Consider the following 17,043-nt stretch of genomic DNA (forward strand, 5'->3'; position numbering starts at 1 on the left):
TCCAGATGCACTACTGCTGACCATTCATCTCAACATCTCTTAAGATGGATGAACAATGCACCCATCTTCAGAAATGCCAAGATGGGTGGTTATCAGATTTTGTATCCTGCATCTGAAAGAACCATAACTGAGAATTGTTTAATCATGTTTCCCCAAAAGAAATGAAACGTAATCATTTTGAGTTTGAAACCTTAGCCAAACACTTGATTTTTTTTAAATCTCGTCTACTTTTTGTGGAAAAACCAATCACATTCGTTAAGGCAAATAACCCCAACTGAACTTAAGAAACGAGTCAACTCTACATGGGTGAAGAACTATTAGTTTTTGTCCTTTTATAAAAACCAAAAAAATGGACCATCCGCAACCCATTTCATAGGGCAAAATAAAAAAATGGACCAAAATGACCCTGGGTGCGGTCAACGCACCCAGGGTCGGGTTGACCGCACCCGGTGCCGCACCCGCGTCGAGTTGCGTCGACGCGGGTGCGGCACCCTGCTAGCCGAGTCCCTGTGACATAGGAATGTGCATTTTATATTTTATGATTTTGTTTGCATAATTCTTTAAATCTCTCTTTTATGTCTTATATATATATTGTCATGTCCAAGTATCTAGTTTTTTAAGACCCGCCATGTCTGACACCAACACTCGTGTCTGTGTCCAAGTAACATAGTTCCATGTAGCCTTGATGCCTATGTATGGCTGTCGATTACAACTCGCATGTGTGTGTGTGCACACACTCACAACGAGATATATGGATTCAATAACTGTTTGAAGACTTGCTTGAGTATTCAGTTTAGTGCTTAAATTAATTTTGAGAATTCGATAAGCGTTCTCACATGTGCATGTGCCTGCAGAATGATTGAAATGCTAAACTTAGAATAGTTGTTAGCATGGGCTGAAAGAATTGAACATTTTCTGATTTTTCATAAAACATAGATTTTGTGTATAGAGCTATAAAGCCAGAACCTATTGAAGCATGAAAGCTCTCTGTTCATGATCAAATCATATAATGCACACTTTCATTAAAGCAGCTTGTTCTTTTCTATTCTTGCTTTGAACCTTAAGCATGTATATGTTTTTGCCTTGCAGGGATATCAAATGTGCTAATATTTTGGTGGATTCAAATGGCATGGTCAAGCTTGCAGATTTTGGATTAGCAAAGGAGGTCAGCCTTGATTTTTTTTTTCAGATAAGTCTTTGTTGTAATTAGCTTCTTGCTGCTGAGTGTTATGTCCTGAGGAGAAACCTATGTGAATTCCTTGCAGGTTGATAAATTACACATGCTGTACTCTTGCAAAGGAAGCCCATATTGGATGGCTCCTGAGGTTCGATTTTCTTATTATTTTTTTCATAGCTTTAGTAATTAGTTGTTTCATACATCTTGTAGCATTTAAATCTTTGCTTCTGGTTCATGTAAGATGTATTTAACTTTAGTGTTAATTTCTTGACTCATTTTTCAGGTTGTGGATCCTCGAAAGTCATATGGTCTTTTAGCTGATATATGGAGCCTTGGTTGCACCGTCTTGGAGATGCTAACCGGTCAGGTTCCATACGGAAACTTGGAATGGGTGAGTATTTGCGGTGGGATATCTATCAAATGTTGTCCTTTACAAATTTTTTATTATCTGGAAATTTGTGCATTTTGTCAAGATATTCTTTGTTTTTATGCTAGTTAAATTTTTTTTTTGAGTTAAGACATGCTCTACTTCCTCACATACCTGATACTAGTGTCTCTTGCTTCCCATGCATGTTGGATGGTTTCTCCTCTTAAAGCCTCCAAGCCTCTTGCTGTTGTTGACAAAATGTTTGTGTTGGACCCTAAGATTTGCTGACCAAAAGGCACAGAAAAATTGCTTGACACCAAGAAACTCGTTTTTGAATGCTTATGAAACTGGTCCCTAAGAATATAAGAAATCAGTTTCTTATATAAATGAAACCAGTACCAAACTTGGTTTTATCTATAAATGCATATGAAACTCATCCCTAAGAATATAGGAAACCAGTTTCTTATATAAGTGAAAACAATACCAAACTTGGTTTCATCTATGGTGGTGGCAATAATTCTATCCCTCTCAAACAAGGTAAGACATCGGATAATAGGACCTGAGCAGCCCCCTCTTACACCTTTCTTATATGTGTGGATCTAGCTTACTTCCATTGAAACCATCAACAGGCTTCTCTCACTTCCATTGAGGCTGCCATGGGAGGTTATCTCTTTTTCTTTAATCTAAATATGATTTTTGTACTTTTTATATCAATTTCATGATTGAGATTTGAGAAGACATGCAAGAGATCATTCTCGTACTTTTTTTTTAAATATTTACACGGAGAAACCGCCCACAGGATCAAAGATCTAGCCGCGCTGGCTCTGCCTGCCGTACTTATGATCGTTGTTCTGGCAGCATACTTATGATCATTCTAATACTTGCATATACTTTTCATAAATTCTTGCAAGTGGCAGCCCTTACATCGTTAGCTTGAGATTGTTTTATGTTTTTTTATTTAGTTATTGTCTTAAAACATATTGTTTTCAATATTTTGCTTTTACATGTTGCTTGAGACATTGGCCCATTGTTATAGCTATACGGTTAAAATGTGTAATCTCATATAATATCTCATATGTAATCTCATAGACATGTAATGTTTTATCTCCTTTCTAGTTAGGAGTTTTAGTTTAATTAATTCTAGTTGAAATACAATTAGAATTAGCCAAACCAGTCCACCATTGGACTGATTTGGCCTTTACCTTTTTGACCAAGTCAAAAAGGTAAATCCAAAGGGAGTTGTTGGACTCTCTAACGACTCTATTAGAGCCGTTGGAGAGTCCAACAGATCCCTTAAGGCTTCTCTCTACCTCTCTATAAATATGGGGCTATTCCCCTTGTAAATACTAACTCTTGTTTGGGATTTTATCCCAAATCAATAAAGTTGTTTATTTTTCATATTTTTATACCCGTTTCGGGTAGTGTGTATTCTTGAGTTCTCTTTGTGAACCTTTGTGGTTCTTATGGTGTATTTATGAGAACTTGTTGAGAGACATTTGTTGTAGTGTATTTTTCACTTTCTTACATGGTATCAAAGCAAGGTTGGTGGACGTGTATTGGGAAGCGTGCTATGCAAGTGCTCTTCAAGAAAGTGAAGTCTCTTTGAAGGAGTGCACGTGTAGCCTTGAAGGGCGTGGAAGGCTACTTATTTTCGATCTTTGTGGTAAAAATATTCATCTTCCCACTTGCTTTTCTTCTTCCCCCCTGATTCCCAAGCTTGTAAAATGGATGATAATGATAATGTCACCATTAAGTCCATAAAACTCAACAATTCAAACTATGTAACATGGGCTTTAATCATGAAACATCTTATTTGGGGAAAGGGTCTATGGGGCTTAGTTGATGGAACCGATAAGAAACCTAAATTAACGCTCACTAAAGAAGAAGGTGGAAGAGAAATACCTCTTTCGGAGGTGGAAAAAACTAAGGCCATCTCCACATATGAAAAGGAATGAAAAGAATGGAGAATGGGTCACGCCAAGATCATGTCTTGGCTAATTTCTAGTATCGACATAAAGAAGTGTTCAAGTCTCGCAAAATTTGAATATGCTAATGATGCATGGGAATATCTTAAGAGAATGTATTCTCTTAAAGATATTGCTCATATATGTAACTTACAAGAAAAGGTTCGGAATATGGTTAAGGGGAGAGAAGTATTAGATAATACTATGATAGCTTATCCGAACTATGAGAAGAGTTGACTCTTCTTGAACCAAAATGACATTGTCCACAAGACATTGAGCTTCGCCAAAATCAAGTAAATGCAAAGCATTTTTTTCAATTTATAAATGGGTTGAGACCCGAATTTGAATCAACCAAGTTTGCTCTTCTACATCGGGGAAATGTTCCCTCTATTAAAGATACTATTGAAGAGCTAAGTATGAAAGAAAATAGACTCAAGAAACGAGTCGACAAAAGTGATGATCAATTTTAGTTGTATCTAAACTAGGTAATCACATTCGCGCATACAAACCTCCACATATTGGGATAATAAACAATGAAAGGCAAGGTGGTGATTTTGAAAGGAGAAAAGTTATTTATTATTACTGTCATGAACCCGGACATGTTAAAACTTACTGTCCAAAGTTGAAAAAATCTTATGAGAAGAAGGTAGCTGCTGTTGAATCAAAAGAATCAAATGAGACATCCATTGGAAACATGTCCCTGTCTCAGCTGGTGGAGGCTCTACAACCTCTTCTTAAAGGAACTTCTCCTTCTGCTGGAGCTGCAATCTCTTTTGTTGGCACCTCCGATCCAGGTGAACCCCTATGGCTTCTTGACTCTGGCGCTTCTTTTCACATGACACCAAATTTAAAATTACTGTCGCATTGTTATGACTCAAGTGGATCGAGTGTTTTTACTGCGGATGGAACATCCCTTGAGATAAAAGGAATACAAAATTTTGAAAATAACTCTCAAAACTCAAAAGGATTTTGTGTTCCAAAAATTAGATATATTCCCAAACTTAATCTAAATCTCTTATATGTTTCTCAATTAACTGATCATGACTGTAATGTTTCCTTCTCTTCTCATGATTGTCGAGTACAGGATCACCAGCCAGAGAAGCTGATTGGGGAAGGCCATAGAGAAGAAGACTTATATTACATGGACTTTTGGGAATTACCCAAGAAAACATTATGTTGCAATGTTCAAAAAGTAGGCTGGGTTCTTTTACACCAAAGATTTGGTCACCCTTGTATATCCAAGCTTCAGTACTTTCCAAACATGATTTTTTTTTGTAATTTTGAAACTTTCACTTGTGAAAAGTGTATTCTTGGAAAAATGAAATGACTAGCATTTCAAGAAAGAACTTTTGTCTCCACTCGACCACTTGAATTAATTCACTCTGATGTTTGGGGTCCTGCACCAGTTACGTCAAAAGGTGGGTTTTATACTATGTAATTTTCGTGGATGACTTTATACGATATACCTAGATTTACTTTCTCAAACACAAATTTGAAGTGTTTTTTTTTTTTTTCAAATATTTCATAATATGGTTACAAATCAATTTAAGAATAATATTTCAATCTTTCGCGCTGATTCATGGGGAGAATTTTTATCAACTGAATTTAAAGAATATTTGAACTCATGGAATTTCACACCAAAAATCTTGTCCATATACCCCTCAACAAAATGGGTTAGCTGAGAGAAAACACAGACACCACTACTTATCACACATCAAGTTCCTAAAGTTTTTTGGGCCAAAGCTATTTTGACTGATGTGTATCTTATTAATAGGATGCCCTCATCCTCAATAAACAATATTTCTCCCACTGAAAAGCTTTATAAACAAAAACCTGATTATTCTAGACTGAGGGTGTTTGGGTGCAAGTGTTTTTTTTTACAGATAAGAATGATAAATTCTCTCCCCGTGCTATCCCTTATGCTTTTTTAGGATATGCAAATAATAAAAAAAAGATGCAGATGTTTTGACCCTAAAAACAACAAGTTATATGTTTCAAGGAACGTATCCTTTCTAGAAAATAAAAGTTTTTTTGAAAACAAAAACTCTACTGAAATAGATGGGTATTCCTTCTTGTTGGATCTAGATGATCAGATGGATGTGATTGATTCTGATCCTGTTAGAAATAGTCAAGATTGTATTCAATACTCTAGACGAGGAAAGTTAGAAAGACAGTGTGCCCTGGATAAATACACAAGGGAACAAGAATCTGCGTCTTTATCTAGAAAATCCACTAGGATTTCGAGGGTTCTTGCAAAGTTTGTGTCATATGAGTCTTTTTCACCAAAACAGAAAGCCTTCATTGCCCTAATTCATTCCTATGAATAACCTCCCAGTTATGATATAGCCAAGGATCAACCAGAATGGGTCAAGGCTATGGAAGTCAAATTAGAAGCCTTTGAAAAAGCAAATACCTGGACCATTCAAGACTATCCTCCAAACAACAAGAAACCTATTGATTGTCGCTGGGTGTACAAGGTGAAAACCAAGAGCGATGACACTCTTGAAAGATTCAAGGCCCGGTTGGTGGTAAAAAGTTATTCCCAAGAATATGAAATAGACTATGAAGAGACCTTTACCCCAGTAGCTAGAATGATCACTGTTAGAATCTTAATAACTCTTTCATCAATAAAGGGATGTCATATCTTTTAAATGGATGTTAAAAATGTTTTTCTAAATGAAACTTTAGCTGAAGAAGTATACATGGACCCACTACCAGGAATGAATATACATAAAGGGAAAACACTCTGCCTAAACAAGGCTTTGTATGATCTCAAGCAAGCTCCAAAAGCTTGGTATGATAAGTTTAGTAAGGTTATGCTTGATTTTGGTTTTCGATTTTGTCTTACTGACACAACTTTGTTTGTTAAGAATTCTGATGCAGGTATTATCATCCTTCTACTCTACGTTGACGACATGATCATCACTGGAAGTGATAAACATAGAGTTTATGATATTAAGAAATTTCTCAAAACACATTTTGAAATGAATAATTTGAGTTTTTTGAAATATATTTTTGATATAGAAGTTGCCTACTCACCTGGAGGTTACTTGCTTACTCAAGACTCCGTATAGACAACTTGTTGGGGCTCTATCGTATCTATCTATCACAAGACCTGCCATTGCACATGCGGTCCATACAGCCAGTCAATTTCAGCATGCTCCAACTTCTGTTCATATGAGAACAGTTTTGCGTATTATTAGATATATCAAAAATTCTATTTTTCGAGAATTATTTTTATCCGCTTCCTCTAACTTAGAATTGCTTGCTTATACCGATGCAAATTGGGGTGGTGATCCAAATGACCGCCACTTAACTACATGTTTTTGTGTCTTCTTGAGAGAATCTTTGGTGTCTTGGCGATGTAAGAAGTAACAAAATGTCTTTCTCTCATCAACTAAAGCTGAATATAGGGCAATGGCCACAACTACTATGGAATTAGTCTGGCTTCAACGTTTACTTTTCGATATGGGAGTTGAAAGTTCAAAAGCATCAAATATGTGTTGTGACAACAAGAGCTCTATCTATATTGCAAGCAATCAGACATTTCATGAACGCACCTAGCATATAGAAATTGATTGCCATTATGTTCGAGAGGAATTTTTGTGTGGCACCATTACTCTTTCCTGTTGCTTCAGAGTATCAGTTGGCCGATTTCTTCACCAAGCCTCTCGCTGCTCATAGGTTTCACTTTCTCTTAGGCAAACTTTCGGTTATCCAACCGTAAGTTTGAGAGAGAGTGTTAAAATATGTAATCTCATATAATATCTCATATGTAATCTCATAGACATGTAATGTTTTATCTCCTTTCTAGTTAGGATTTTTAATTTAATTAATTCTAGTTGAAATACAACTAGAATTAGCCAAACCAGTCCATCATTCCACTGATTTGGCCTTTACCTTTTTGATGAAGTCAAGAAGGTAAATCCAAAGGGAGCTGTTGGACTCCCCAACTGCTCTATTAGAGCCGTTGGAGAGTCCAACAGATCCCTTAAGGCTTCTCTCTACCTCTCTATAAATATTGGGCTATTTCCCTTGTAAATACCAACTCTTGTTTGGGATATTATCCCAAATCAATAAAGTTGTTTCCTGATGATGGTACAAGTTTCTGAAAATTACATCTCATCATTAATATTATAAGAATAATAAGATCATATACATTGTGACAAGAAATGCTAAGAAAAGCAAAAGCACTAAAAATCAAAATATCAACTAATTTCACTATGTATATGTAAGAAAGTGAAAAATACACTACAACAAATGTCTCTCAACAAGTTCTCAACAAATGTATCCGCATCCGTTTCTGGCAACTATGCTTGAAACAAATTTGGACTTCAGCAATTATTTGAGGGCCGTTCTAGTTCATTTTGGTAAACTTGGTTATTCTGAAAACCATGGCTAGACAGGACAGGTGAGATGAAACCTATATCTACTCTGAAATTCATGCAACAAATTTCAGTGACTAGCGAACTGATACTTCTTTATTTATGAATCTATTTTTCTGTAGTTGCTACTGAGTTTTCTTACTGAAGGTCTGCAAATATTAGTAAGTGATTAAAGTAATCCAAGTAGTTTGCAATACTAGGGTCTTCTGTATAAATATGGTACCTGTAAAAATGTGCATCATCAAACAGGATAGCAGTTCTTGCCGCACTATTTTCCACAAGGACATGCTACGTGAGGAACCTGAAAGGTTACTCTGGTACTCACTTTTGATTTGTTGTATCCACTCGTGTTAGTGACTTGGTGAATATTTCAAGTTTCTTGGCTCTTATTTTTTATTTGGGTTCCTATGGTCTTCCTTACTGTGTAACTACATGGTTTTCTCTCCCTCTTTTTTCTTCTTTTGTTTTTTCCCTACTTAGGAACTACTCTCTAGGAGAGCCTTCCGCAAGCCCTTGGGCACTCTAGCAGTATCTGAAGGATGTTGAAGGATATCTACCTTGATTTGAATAGTTCTACTAGGCAAGAAGCGACCTACTGTACACCCTGTTCAACTGTGATAGCCACACTACTCACACGTTGCTTTGAAGAACATGGATTGTCCTTTCATGCATTTCAGCTTTACAAAGTATGTGCTTTTGGTAACAGTAACGGATGCAGATTACAAGGCTTTTGAGGATAGTTATAGGATTATCAGACTACCAATTGGTGATATCTACTGAATCATAAAATACAAAGGGATGTGCCGTTCTCAGAAGAAAAAGGATGTGAAACTACATGTGAATGCACTGTTATGGGTGGATTGGTTTCCTCAGATCCCTTGTCTGTCCATGGTCTGGTTCTTCAAGAAATACCAAAAAATTGGAGGGTGTACCTTGTGAACTGTTTTGTGGCACGTAGTTGATGGAATCTTTGCATCTTTATTGAGCTGATTAAGATTCTTGGTTGTTGATTCAATTAAATGCCTGTTTCAAGAAACCGTCCAAATCTTCTCTTACAATTTTTTGTTTATTTAGTTGTAACATATATAATTTGGCTTGCTTAAATTCTGAAGTGTCAATCATTTTCAGGTGTTACATTCTGTCCTAAATGTCTAGAATCTGAATCATGTTATTGTTGTGATTGAACCAAGTGTTTCATCCATGTGCTGAGGGCGTAGTTGAATATGTTGTGGTATATGTTTGTTGGCGTGTGGAAATCTGAGGGCTTCCTTACTGTTGTGACAGGCTGCTGCAGTATTCAAGATTGGCCGGGGTGAACCACCACCTATACCTGATCACCTATCAAAAGATGCATGTGATTTTATCAAGCAATGCATACAAGTGGATCCAGACAGCAGGCCCACTGCAGCTAAGCTTCTTGAGCATCCTTTTGTCAGATCATCTATTTCTTCTGGCTCTGGCTCACGCAATCATGAGAGGCGAGCTTAATTGCTGGACAACTCTATTTTCTGTGGATGATGAGGTCAGTTAATCTGCATGAGTCTTTGTTTTTCTTTACCTAATCGATATTGGACTCTGTTTCTCTCGCACACACACACACACACACACACACACACACACACACGAAAGAAAACACTAACGATATTATTTTGATATCATTAGAGTATTATTGGCAAGCCCTTGTACGCGAGCCAGCGAATGGCAGAGTCTACATTTATAAAACAAGCAAACATAGAAAACTCGATCAACAGAAGCAGCAAATACTGCAACGGCCTGCCATATTGCTATGCAGGTGCATCTCCTCTTTATACCATTTGATCGTGCAATCATATCGCCGTCAGTGTCCAGCCAGCTTGCATTGATGTTGTAATATATTGGCCATTTAATATGTATGTATTTGTTGATAGCAGTGTTGTATTGTTCATTTCAGAAGTTTTGTGTGTTTCCTGGATGAACGTCATTGTTATAAAATGAAGAGGAAATGAAATTTAATTCTTGGTCATTTTCTGAAAACTTCTTTTTCTTGAGAGAGAGAGAGAGAGAGACCTTCCAAGTGTAAAGAGTGATAGGGTATGGCTTTATGGATGCCAATTCTGAGGTATGATGAGCCAATTGCATGTTTATCTACTTCCCTTGATTTTCTAGCAACATCCCATTGTACTTCAACCATATCTTGCGGGTAGAATGTAATTAGCAGGACCCATCATGGAAATAATGCTTTTAGTTAGTTGGGCTCTCTTTCCGTGTTGCACCCTAAACCTTGAGATAATGTTTGTCATTTGATCGGTTTCCATGTTGGAAAATGCCTATATTTGTGTTTAATGTTCATCATTCACCATAATTCACTGAAAATGTTTGCCTTCTGTCCTGCATCTCTATCAATATATGGACATGGCATGATGATTAAGACCATCATTATCATCGGAAAAATCTCAACCACGTGAATCTTGTGATAAATTAAAAATCTTGTTTGTTTTTTTGAGAAAATATCAGCTATATAAAAAAATTTAAAAATATAAAGAAAATAATGGAAATGAAATTTGTAATATTTCTCAAGAGCGTACAAAATTTATTTTGACACGAAACAGGGTCAACTCAATAGGTGACTGGTTTGTCAATTTTCACAAAAACTTGGGCAGTAAAATGTTTTATTTTTCCAAAAAGGTTGGTAGTTTTTTGGAATTTCAAGTAAGAGGTGGGTGATAGTCATAACTTTTTTTCATCTTGAAGTAATTTTATGGTTGATAAAATTGCTTGGGTGATTTCACTGCATAGTACAGCATGTACCTATACTCTAGCAAATATAATAAAGCGACATGCAAAAATAAATTACCACCGCCGGGTTCTCCTGTATGGCCAGCAGGGTGGTTGTGAGGGTGCTGAGATAAAGGCACCGGATCAAACCCTGCTGGCGCACGGGTGTGTCCATTGCTTTTAGAGGTAGGCCACGTAAGGCAGGGTGGTCGTGGGGCCCCACCCAGGGTTTTCCTTTCTTCGGCAAGGGTTCCTTGTCATAAAAAAAAAGACATCCAAAAATAAATTTAAAAATAATAATAGGGATAATCCTGATACAAAACATGGTGATCAAGTTATAAAATAACTTTTATTTTCCGTAAGAGGGAATAAAATTTAGATGCATACAGCACCCCAAACTCAAGATATGGATGAGAGATGTCAGAGGAAATTTTACACTCGGGGTAAAAGGAAGAGGCTTCAAAGAAGTTTGAAAGCTGCAAGAGTCACAAGACAAGGAAATGTGACTGCATCTTCCAATAACTCTTTGGAAAGTAACAATCCATAAGATGTGTCCACAATCATGAAATATGCCATTACCAACAACCATGATGCTTTAATTCTAGTTGACAGAATAGAACATAGAAACATCTAGTACCCAAGTAAGCAAGAAGGATGTCAATTATCAAAATTGATTGAATCATGGTTTTTTAATTTTCCATGGGATTTTATTCTATATAGTTGTTTGAGTCTTTTAAGATTGTTGCAAGAAATATATGATTTTCCTCCCTTTTTTCGCCAAGTTAATTTCTTCAATGCACTTCCTATTAGCCATGCTATTTTAACATGGTCTTTTGATGTGCCTTTTGCTTGTCGATTGGTTCATTCATTCCTTTTGCTTCTGGGGGTTTGAGGGAAAGACCAATCACCTTCAAGAACCCTTTCCAATAAATTTATAGGGAGAATTCATTTCCTCCTACAATTTGGGGGAATCCCTTGAATTCCCTTTTTGTTTGTGGGATGCCAAACATCCCCCAGTGCACGATTTCAAACTTTTAATGGGTATGCATAATGGATTTTTTTATGTGCTAGTACTATTAGGCATATGAAAACATGTTAGGGCGAGGACTGGGCCCAAAGCCAACTTTATTTAGATTACTTATGTTTTAAAAACAATTAAATTGGAAGGATGAGCGAGGCCATGAAATGGGAATGGACTAATTTAAAAAGGTGTGAACGCTCTCCTACCGATTCATTTTTACATCCCACAGCTTCGCTTAGCCCATAGAATGGGATTCCAAACCCAGCACCTTTTGTTTTGACAAGAGTTGTTCTTTGGAGAGCATAGGGATGAGCAAAGTTGGTTAATCTCAAAGAAACATTCTAAGTTCCCTTGGACTAATTGGAACATTTCCATCAAATAGAGTCTTTTGGAACAACTCAAGATTGGAATTGGATCTGGAACAGCCAAGAATTGCAAAACCTCCATCCATCGCTACCTCCATCTAAGGGGGAATACTTGCCACTTCTGCTTTTCAATGTATATACAAATGAATAAGGCTCTGTTTGGTAGCCAGAGATGGGGATGGGGGTTTAGTAAATCCCACGTAAACCACCTAACTAAGCTGCTGTTTGAAAGCTTGGATCTGGGAGATGAAAGTGGAGATGGCCTCTCATTTCCCTATTTCAATTACATCGTTAAAAAGATGCAGTTGATAACTTCATTCTCAACACTCATTTTCTTCATTCTCATCTGACAAATTTTTTTTATGGCAAAATCTCATTTGTTAAAAACTCGCGAGAAATTGAAATTTTTTTATAAATCTCACATTTTTTCAGCAAAAAAATATTTTTATAAGAAAATATTAATACAAATTATTTAAAAAGAAAAATACATGGCTTTTTCATGATAAATAGCCATTTAAAACATAAATATCATGATTAAATCACAAAATTTATGTTTTTTTCATAAATCTCAGGATATTTTGAAAATCTTGCAAGAAATTGCCATTTTAAACTTTTAGGCAATTTCTGGCGAGATTTTCATAAATCTCGCAATATTTTTATAAACTTCTGTTTTGCTTTTGTTGAGTCTGATGTAAGCTGCCCGGTTCAGGTGAATCAATACCCCGAAGGGGCAGCCCGTATACTTGAACTGTAATAGCCTGCGGGCAAAATTGTGAATGAAGTAAATGCGTTGAGCTTTCTTTTGTTCACCCTCGTTGTGATTGCTTCTTGTGATTGCAATTTCTCTCCCTCTGTTCTCTCTTGCTCTCTTGCACTCTGATTACAAGCTTCTACGACCGACAAACGAGCTGACGAGTAGGCTTGCGGCGGTAAGGAAGGACCGTCGCGCCGCGCTGGCCCATTGAAGGAAATAGGCCCGTGACAAGTGGTATCAGAGCCCGTTCTCGTGCTGGGGAAGGGACTCCAGAGTCGGTGTCGACAGACACGCCGACAGGTTGCAATTTGTGAGCAAGACATCGTGGCGCCTTATCAACACTTGCGCAACACCAAAGGCAAGACAGTTGCCGAAGCTGGGGAGATGGGTTCACCTCGGGGCCAAGAAGAGTTAGCTGCAACTGTTAACAAGCTGGTGGAAGATGTGACTTTGCATGACAAAGCGAATTTCACGTGCATGTGAATCATTCAATGGATTGAATGATGTGGTGCCGAGCCTGCAAGAGCAGGTGAACTTACTAATGGGGCAGGTCACTTCATTGACGACTACAGTGACCGATCTTGAGTTGAGGAACCGTACGTTGCAGCGGACGGTGACCCTAAATGGCGGAAATGGTGAGAGACCATCAAGGATTGATGTACCTAGACCCACAAAACTCAATGGTTCTCGTGACAGCAAGGCCATTGAGAATTTCTTGTTCCAAGTAGAAGACTACTTGGATATCCAGAATGTGACCCTCGAAGATCTGAGGATCAAAGCTGCAGCGGCCTTACTTGATGGGGATGCTATCGCTTGGTGGAGGCGGAAGCACAATGACATGGAGAGGGGTCAATGTGTGATAGATACCTTTGATGACTTCAAAGTAGAGTTGCGCAACTACTTCATGGCAAGAAATGCGCAGAGACAGGCTTACCGGATGGTTCGTGAGCTGAAACATACTGGTTCGTTGCAAGACTATGTTAGAACGTTCCAGAAGCTTATGCTGGAGATACCTAACATGCCAGAAGACGACATGCTCAACTGGTTTATTGTGGGACTTCAACCATGGGCACAATCTGAAGTGAAAAGGAGCAACCCCCGTATTTTGGAAGATGCATATGTGGCGGCAGAGCGCTTAGTTGACACTCAACGCAAGTCTTTCACCCCATCAACCAAAGTTGGGAAGAAGCCTAACCACAGAGGCAAGAAAGAGAAGCAGCGCAACGATAAAGGTGAGGCATCGACACGCCATCAATTCGAAAAGAAACAGAACTACACAAAGCATAACAACAACAACAAGGGTGCGGTTGTGACATGTTGGTTCTGCGGCGATAGACATATCGTCAGGCAGTGCCCAAAGCGCCTTGTAAAGGACGACGGGCAAGCCAATGCTGCACGAGAAGAATGCAACGATACTGAATGCAGTGACACTAAGACCATGCAACCAAGGATGGGGGCCATGCGATCGATTAACGCAGCTAGAAGTTGTGCAGCTAAGAACATGCAGGTCAGTAAGGAACTCATGTACGTAGAAGTCATTATGAATGAAAAGTCTACTTCAACAATGGTAGATTCGGGGGTCACACACAACTTTGTCTCTCGGGAAGAGGCAGAGCGGTTGAGCTTGAAAACTGGGCCAAAGCAGAGGACTATCAAAACAGTAAACTCTGAGGCCAAGCCCATCCTTGGTGAAGCAAGAAATGTGGCTACTCAAGTGGGGAGTTGGGTCGGCAAAACCAACTTCTCTGTGGTGCCCCTGGATGATTTCAAGGTGATTATGGGTATGGAGTTTCTGCGGAGCCAGAATGTTATGATGCTGCCAAAGTTTAACACGTTGACGATCATGGGGTCAGACCTGTCACACACAGTACAGTGCCTTACGCAGAAAGGCAAGTCTTCCGTGTTATCGACAATGCAACTGAAGAAGGGTGTCAAGCATTGGGAGCAGACATTCATAGTTGCAGTGCGTGCAGATGAAGGGAAGGTAGAAGCAGCAGTGTCGCCGACCCTAGCCCCACTATTAGAGGAGTTTCGGGGGGTGATGCCCCCGGAATTGCCAAAGCGTCTTCAGCCAAGATGCAAGGTCGACCACAAGATTGAGTTGACCCGAGGAGCGAAGACTCCTGCAATGGTTCCATACCATATGGGGCGAGCTGAGCTGAAGGAGCTGCGCAGGCAGCTAGACGAGATGTTGGACGCAAGCATTGTTCGTCCATCAAAAGCCCCATTTGGTGCCCCGGTCCTTTTTCAGATGAAACATGATGGCTCTAAGCGGTTATGTGTGGATTACCGTGCCTTGAACAAGGTCACGGTGAAGAACAAGTACCCATTGCCATTGATAGCGGACTTGTTCGATCAACTAGGCAGTGCCCATATCTTTTTCAAGCTAGATCTGCGATCGGGTTACTGGCAGGTGAGGATTGCCGAAGGTGATGAGCCGAAAACAACTTGTGTCACCCGCTATGGTGCTTACGAATTTCTAGTAATGCCATTCGGGTTGACAAATGCTCCAGCCACGTTCACGACTTTAATGAACCAGATCTTCTACCCATACTTAGACAAGTTTGTGGTAGTCTACCTTGATGATATCGTGATCTACAGCAGCAACATGAAGGAACATGTCGAGCACTTGCGAACAGTGTTTCAGGTGTTGAAGGAGAATGACCTCTGTGTCAAACGAGAGAAGTGTCTCTTCGGGCAGGAGGAGATCAGCTTCCTTGACCACGTTGTGGGGCGTGGTGTGCTGCGTATGGATGGGCAGAAGATAAGGGTCATCCAGGAATGGGTTCCGCCAAGCAAAGTGCCAGAATTGCGGTCATTCCTCGGTTTGGCAAACTATTATCGGTGTTTCATCGAAGGTTATTCCCTCATTGCTGCGCCCCTCACAGATTTGTTAAAGAAGAATCGGGTATGGCTCTGGACAGGAGCGTGCCAAGATGCCTTCGATGGCTTGAAGAAAGCCTTAGTGAGGGAGCCAGTGCTGCGACTGCCTGATCATTCGAGACCCTTTGAAGTTCACACTGATGCCTCAGACTTTGCCATTGGCGGAGTTATTATGCAAGATGGTCATCCGATCGCATATGAGAGTCGCAAGCTGAAGGATACAGAGAGGCGTTACACAGTGCACGAACGTGAGATGACTGCCATTGTGTATTGCCTCAGGACCTGGCGGCACTACCTTTTGGGTGCCGAGTTCGTCGTCAAGACGGACAATGTGGCCACGAGCTATTTTCATACACAAAAGAAGTTGACGCCTAAACAAGCTCGATGGCAGATGTTTTTGGCTGAGTTCGACTTTGCCTTGGAGTACAAGGTTGGAAAGACCAATGTTGTGGCGGATGCCCTGAGCCGCAGGGCTGAACTGGCAGCTGCGCGCGCAGAGTCTTCTGAAGTGCACTTGGAGGGTGCATTGCTGAGCCGCATCCGCGAGGGTACGCAGCAGGATCCGACCGCACAACACCTTGTTTCTCTGGCGCAGGCAGGGAAGACTCGACGATTTTGGCTACAGGATGGCCTCCTCGTAACAAAAAGGGGACACATCTTTGTACCACGGTGGGAAAGCCTTCGCCGAGAGTTACTCAAGGAGTGCTATGATACACTATGGGCCGGCCATCCTGGTCAGGAGCGGACCTTAACACTCCTTGAGCGCGGCTACTATTGGCCGCAGATGAAAGACGATGTTGAGGGGTATGTGCAGACATGCCTCATCTGCCAGCAAGATAAGGGGACAAACCAGAAGGTTGTCGGTCTCCTTGAGCCTCTACCAATTCCAGAATGTCCTTGGGATAGCATCTCCATGTACTTTATTGTTAGTCTGCCGAAGGTAGAGGGCCTCAGTTTTATTTTGGTTGTGGTGGATCGTTTCTCCAAGTATGCCACCTTCATCCCAGCTTCCAAGGAGTGCCCTGCAGAGAAGACTGCAGAGTTGTTCATAAAGCATGTGGTAAAACACTGGGGCATACCAAAGAGCATTATGAGTGATCGCGATGCTCGCTTCACGGGCAAGTTCTGGGGTGAAGTATTTCGGCTACTTGGCTCTGAGTTGCTGTTTTCAACAAGCTTCCATCCGCAGACAGATGGGCAGACAGAGCGTATCAACGGGATACTGGAGCAATACCTTAGGCACTTTGTTAGTGCCAATCAGAAAAATTGGGTGAAGCTCCTTGATGTGGCACAGTTTTGTTATAATCTGCAGAATAGCGAGTCTTCAGGCCACAGACCGTTCGAGATAGCCACGAGGCAGCAGCCACTGACCC

The 17,043-nt window shown here is 39.9% G+C and overlaps 1 protein-coding gene across 1 annotated transcript in view; it reads left to right on the top strand.

Moving 5' to 3' along the window:
- Positions 1-9,906, top strand: part of LOC149816422 (mitogen-activated protein kinase kinase kinase 1-like) — a 28,294-nt gene extending 18,388 nt beyond the window's left edge. The window contains exons 5-9 of the mRNA XM_089986704.1: positions 1,090-1,165; positions 1,266-1,325; positions 1,461-1,568; positions 9,178-9,415; positions 9,556-9,906. Coding sequence (XP_089842830.1) covers positions 1,090-1,165; positions 1,266-1,325; positions 1,461-1,568; positions 9,178-9,381 — 448 coding nt within the window. The 3' untranslated portion in view covers positions 9,382-9,415; positions 9,556-9,906. The remainder of the gene's footprint in view (positions 1-1,089; positions 1,166-1,265; positions 1,326-1,460; positions 1,569-9,177; positions 9,416-9,555) is intronic.
- Positions 9,907-17,043: the final 7,137 nt, after the last annotated feature.

Source organism: Nuphar pumila, chromosome 14 (genome assembly GCF_984573655.1).
Source record: "Nuphar pumila chromosome 14, dmNupPumi1.hap1.1, whole genome shotgun sequence".
Taxonomy (NCBI): Eukaryota; Viridiplantae; Streptophyta; class Magnoliopsida; order Nymphaeales; family Nymphaeaceae; genus Nuphar; species Nuphar pumila.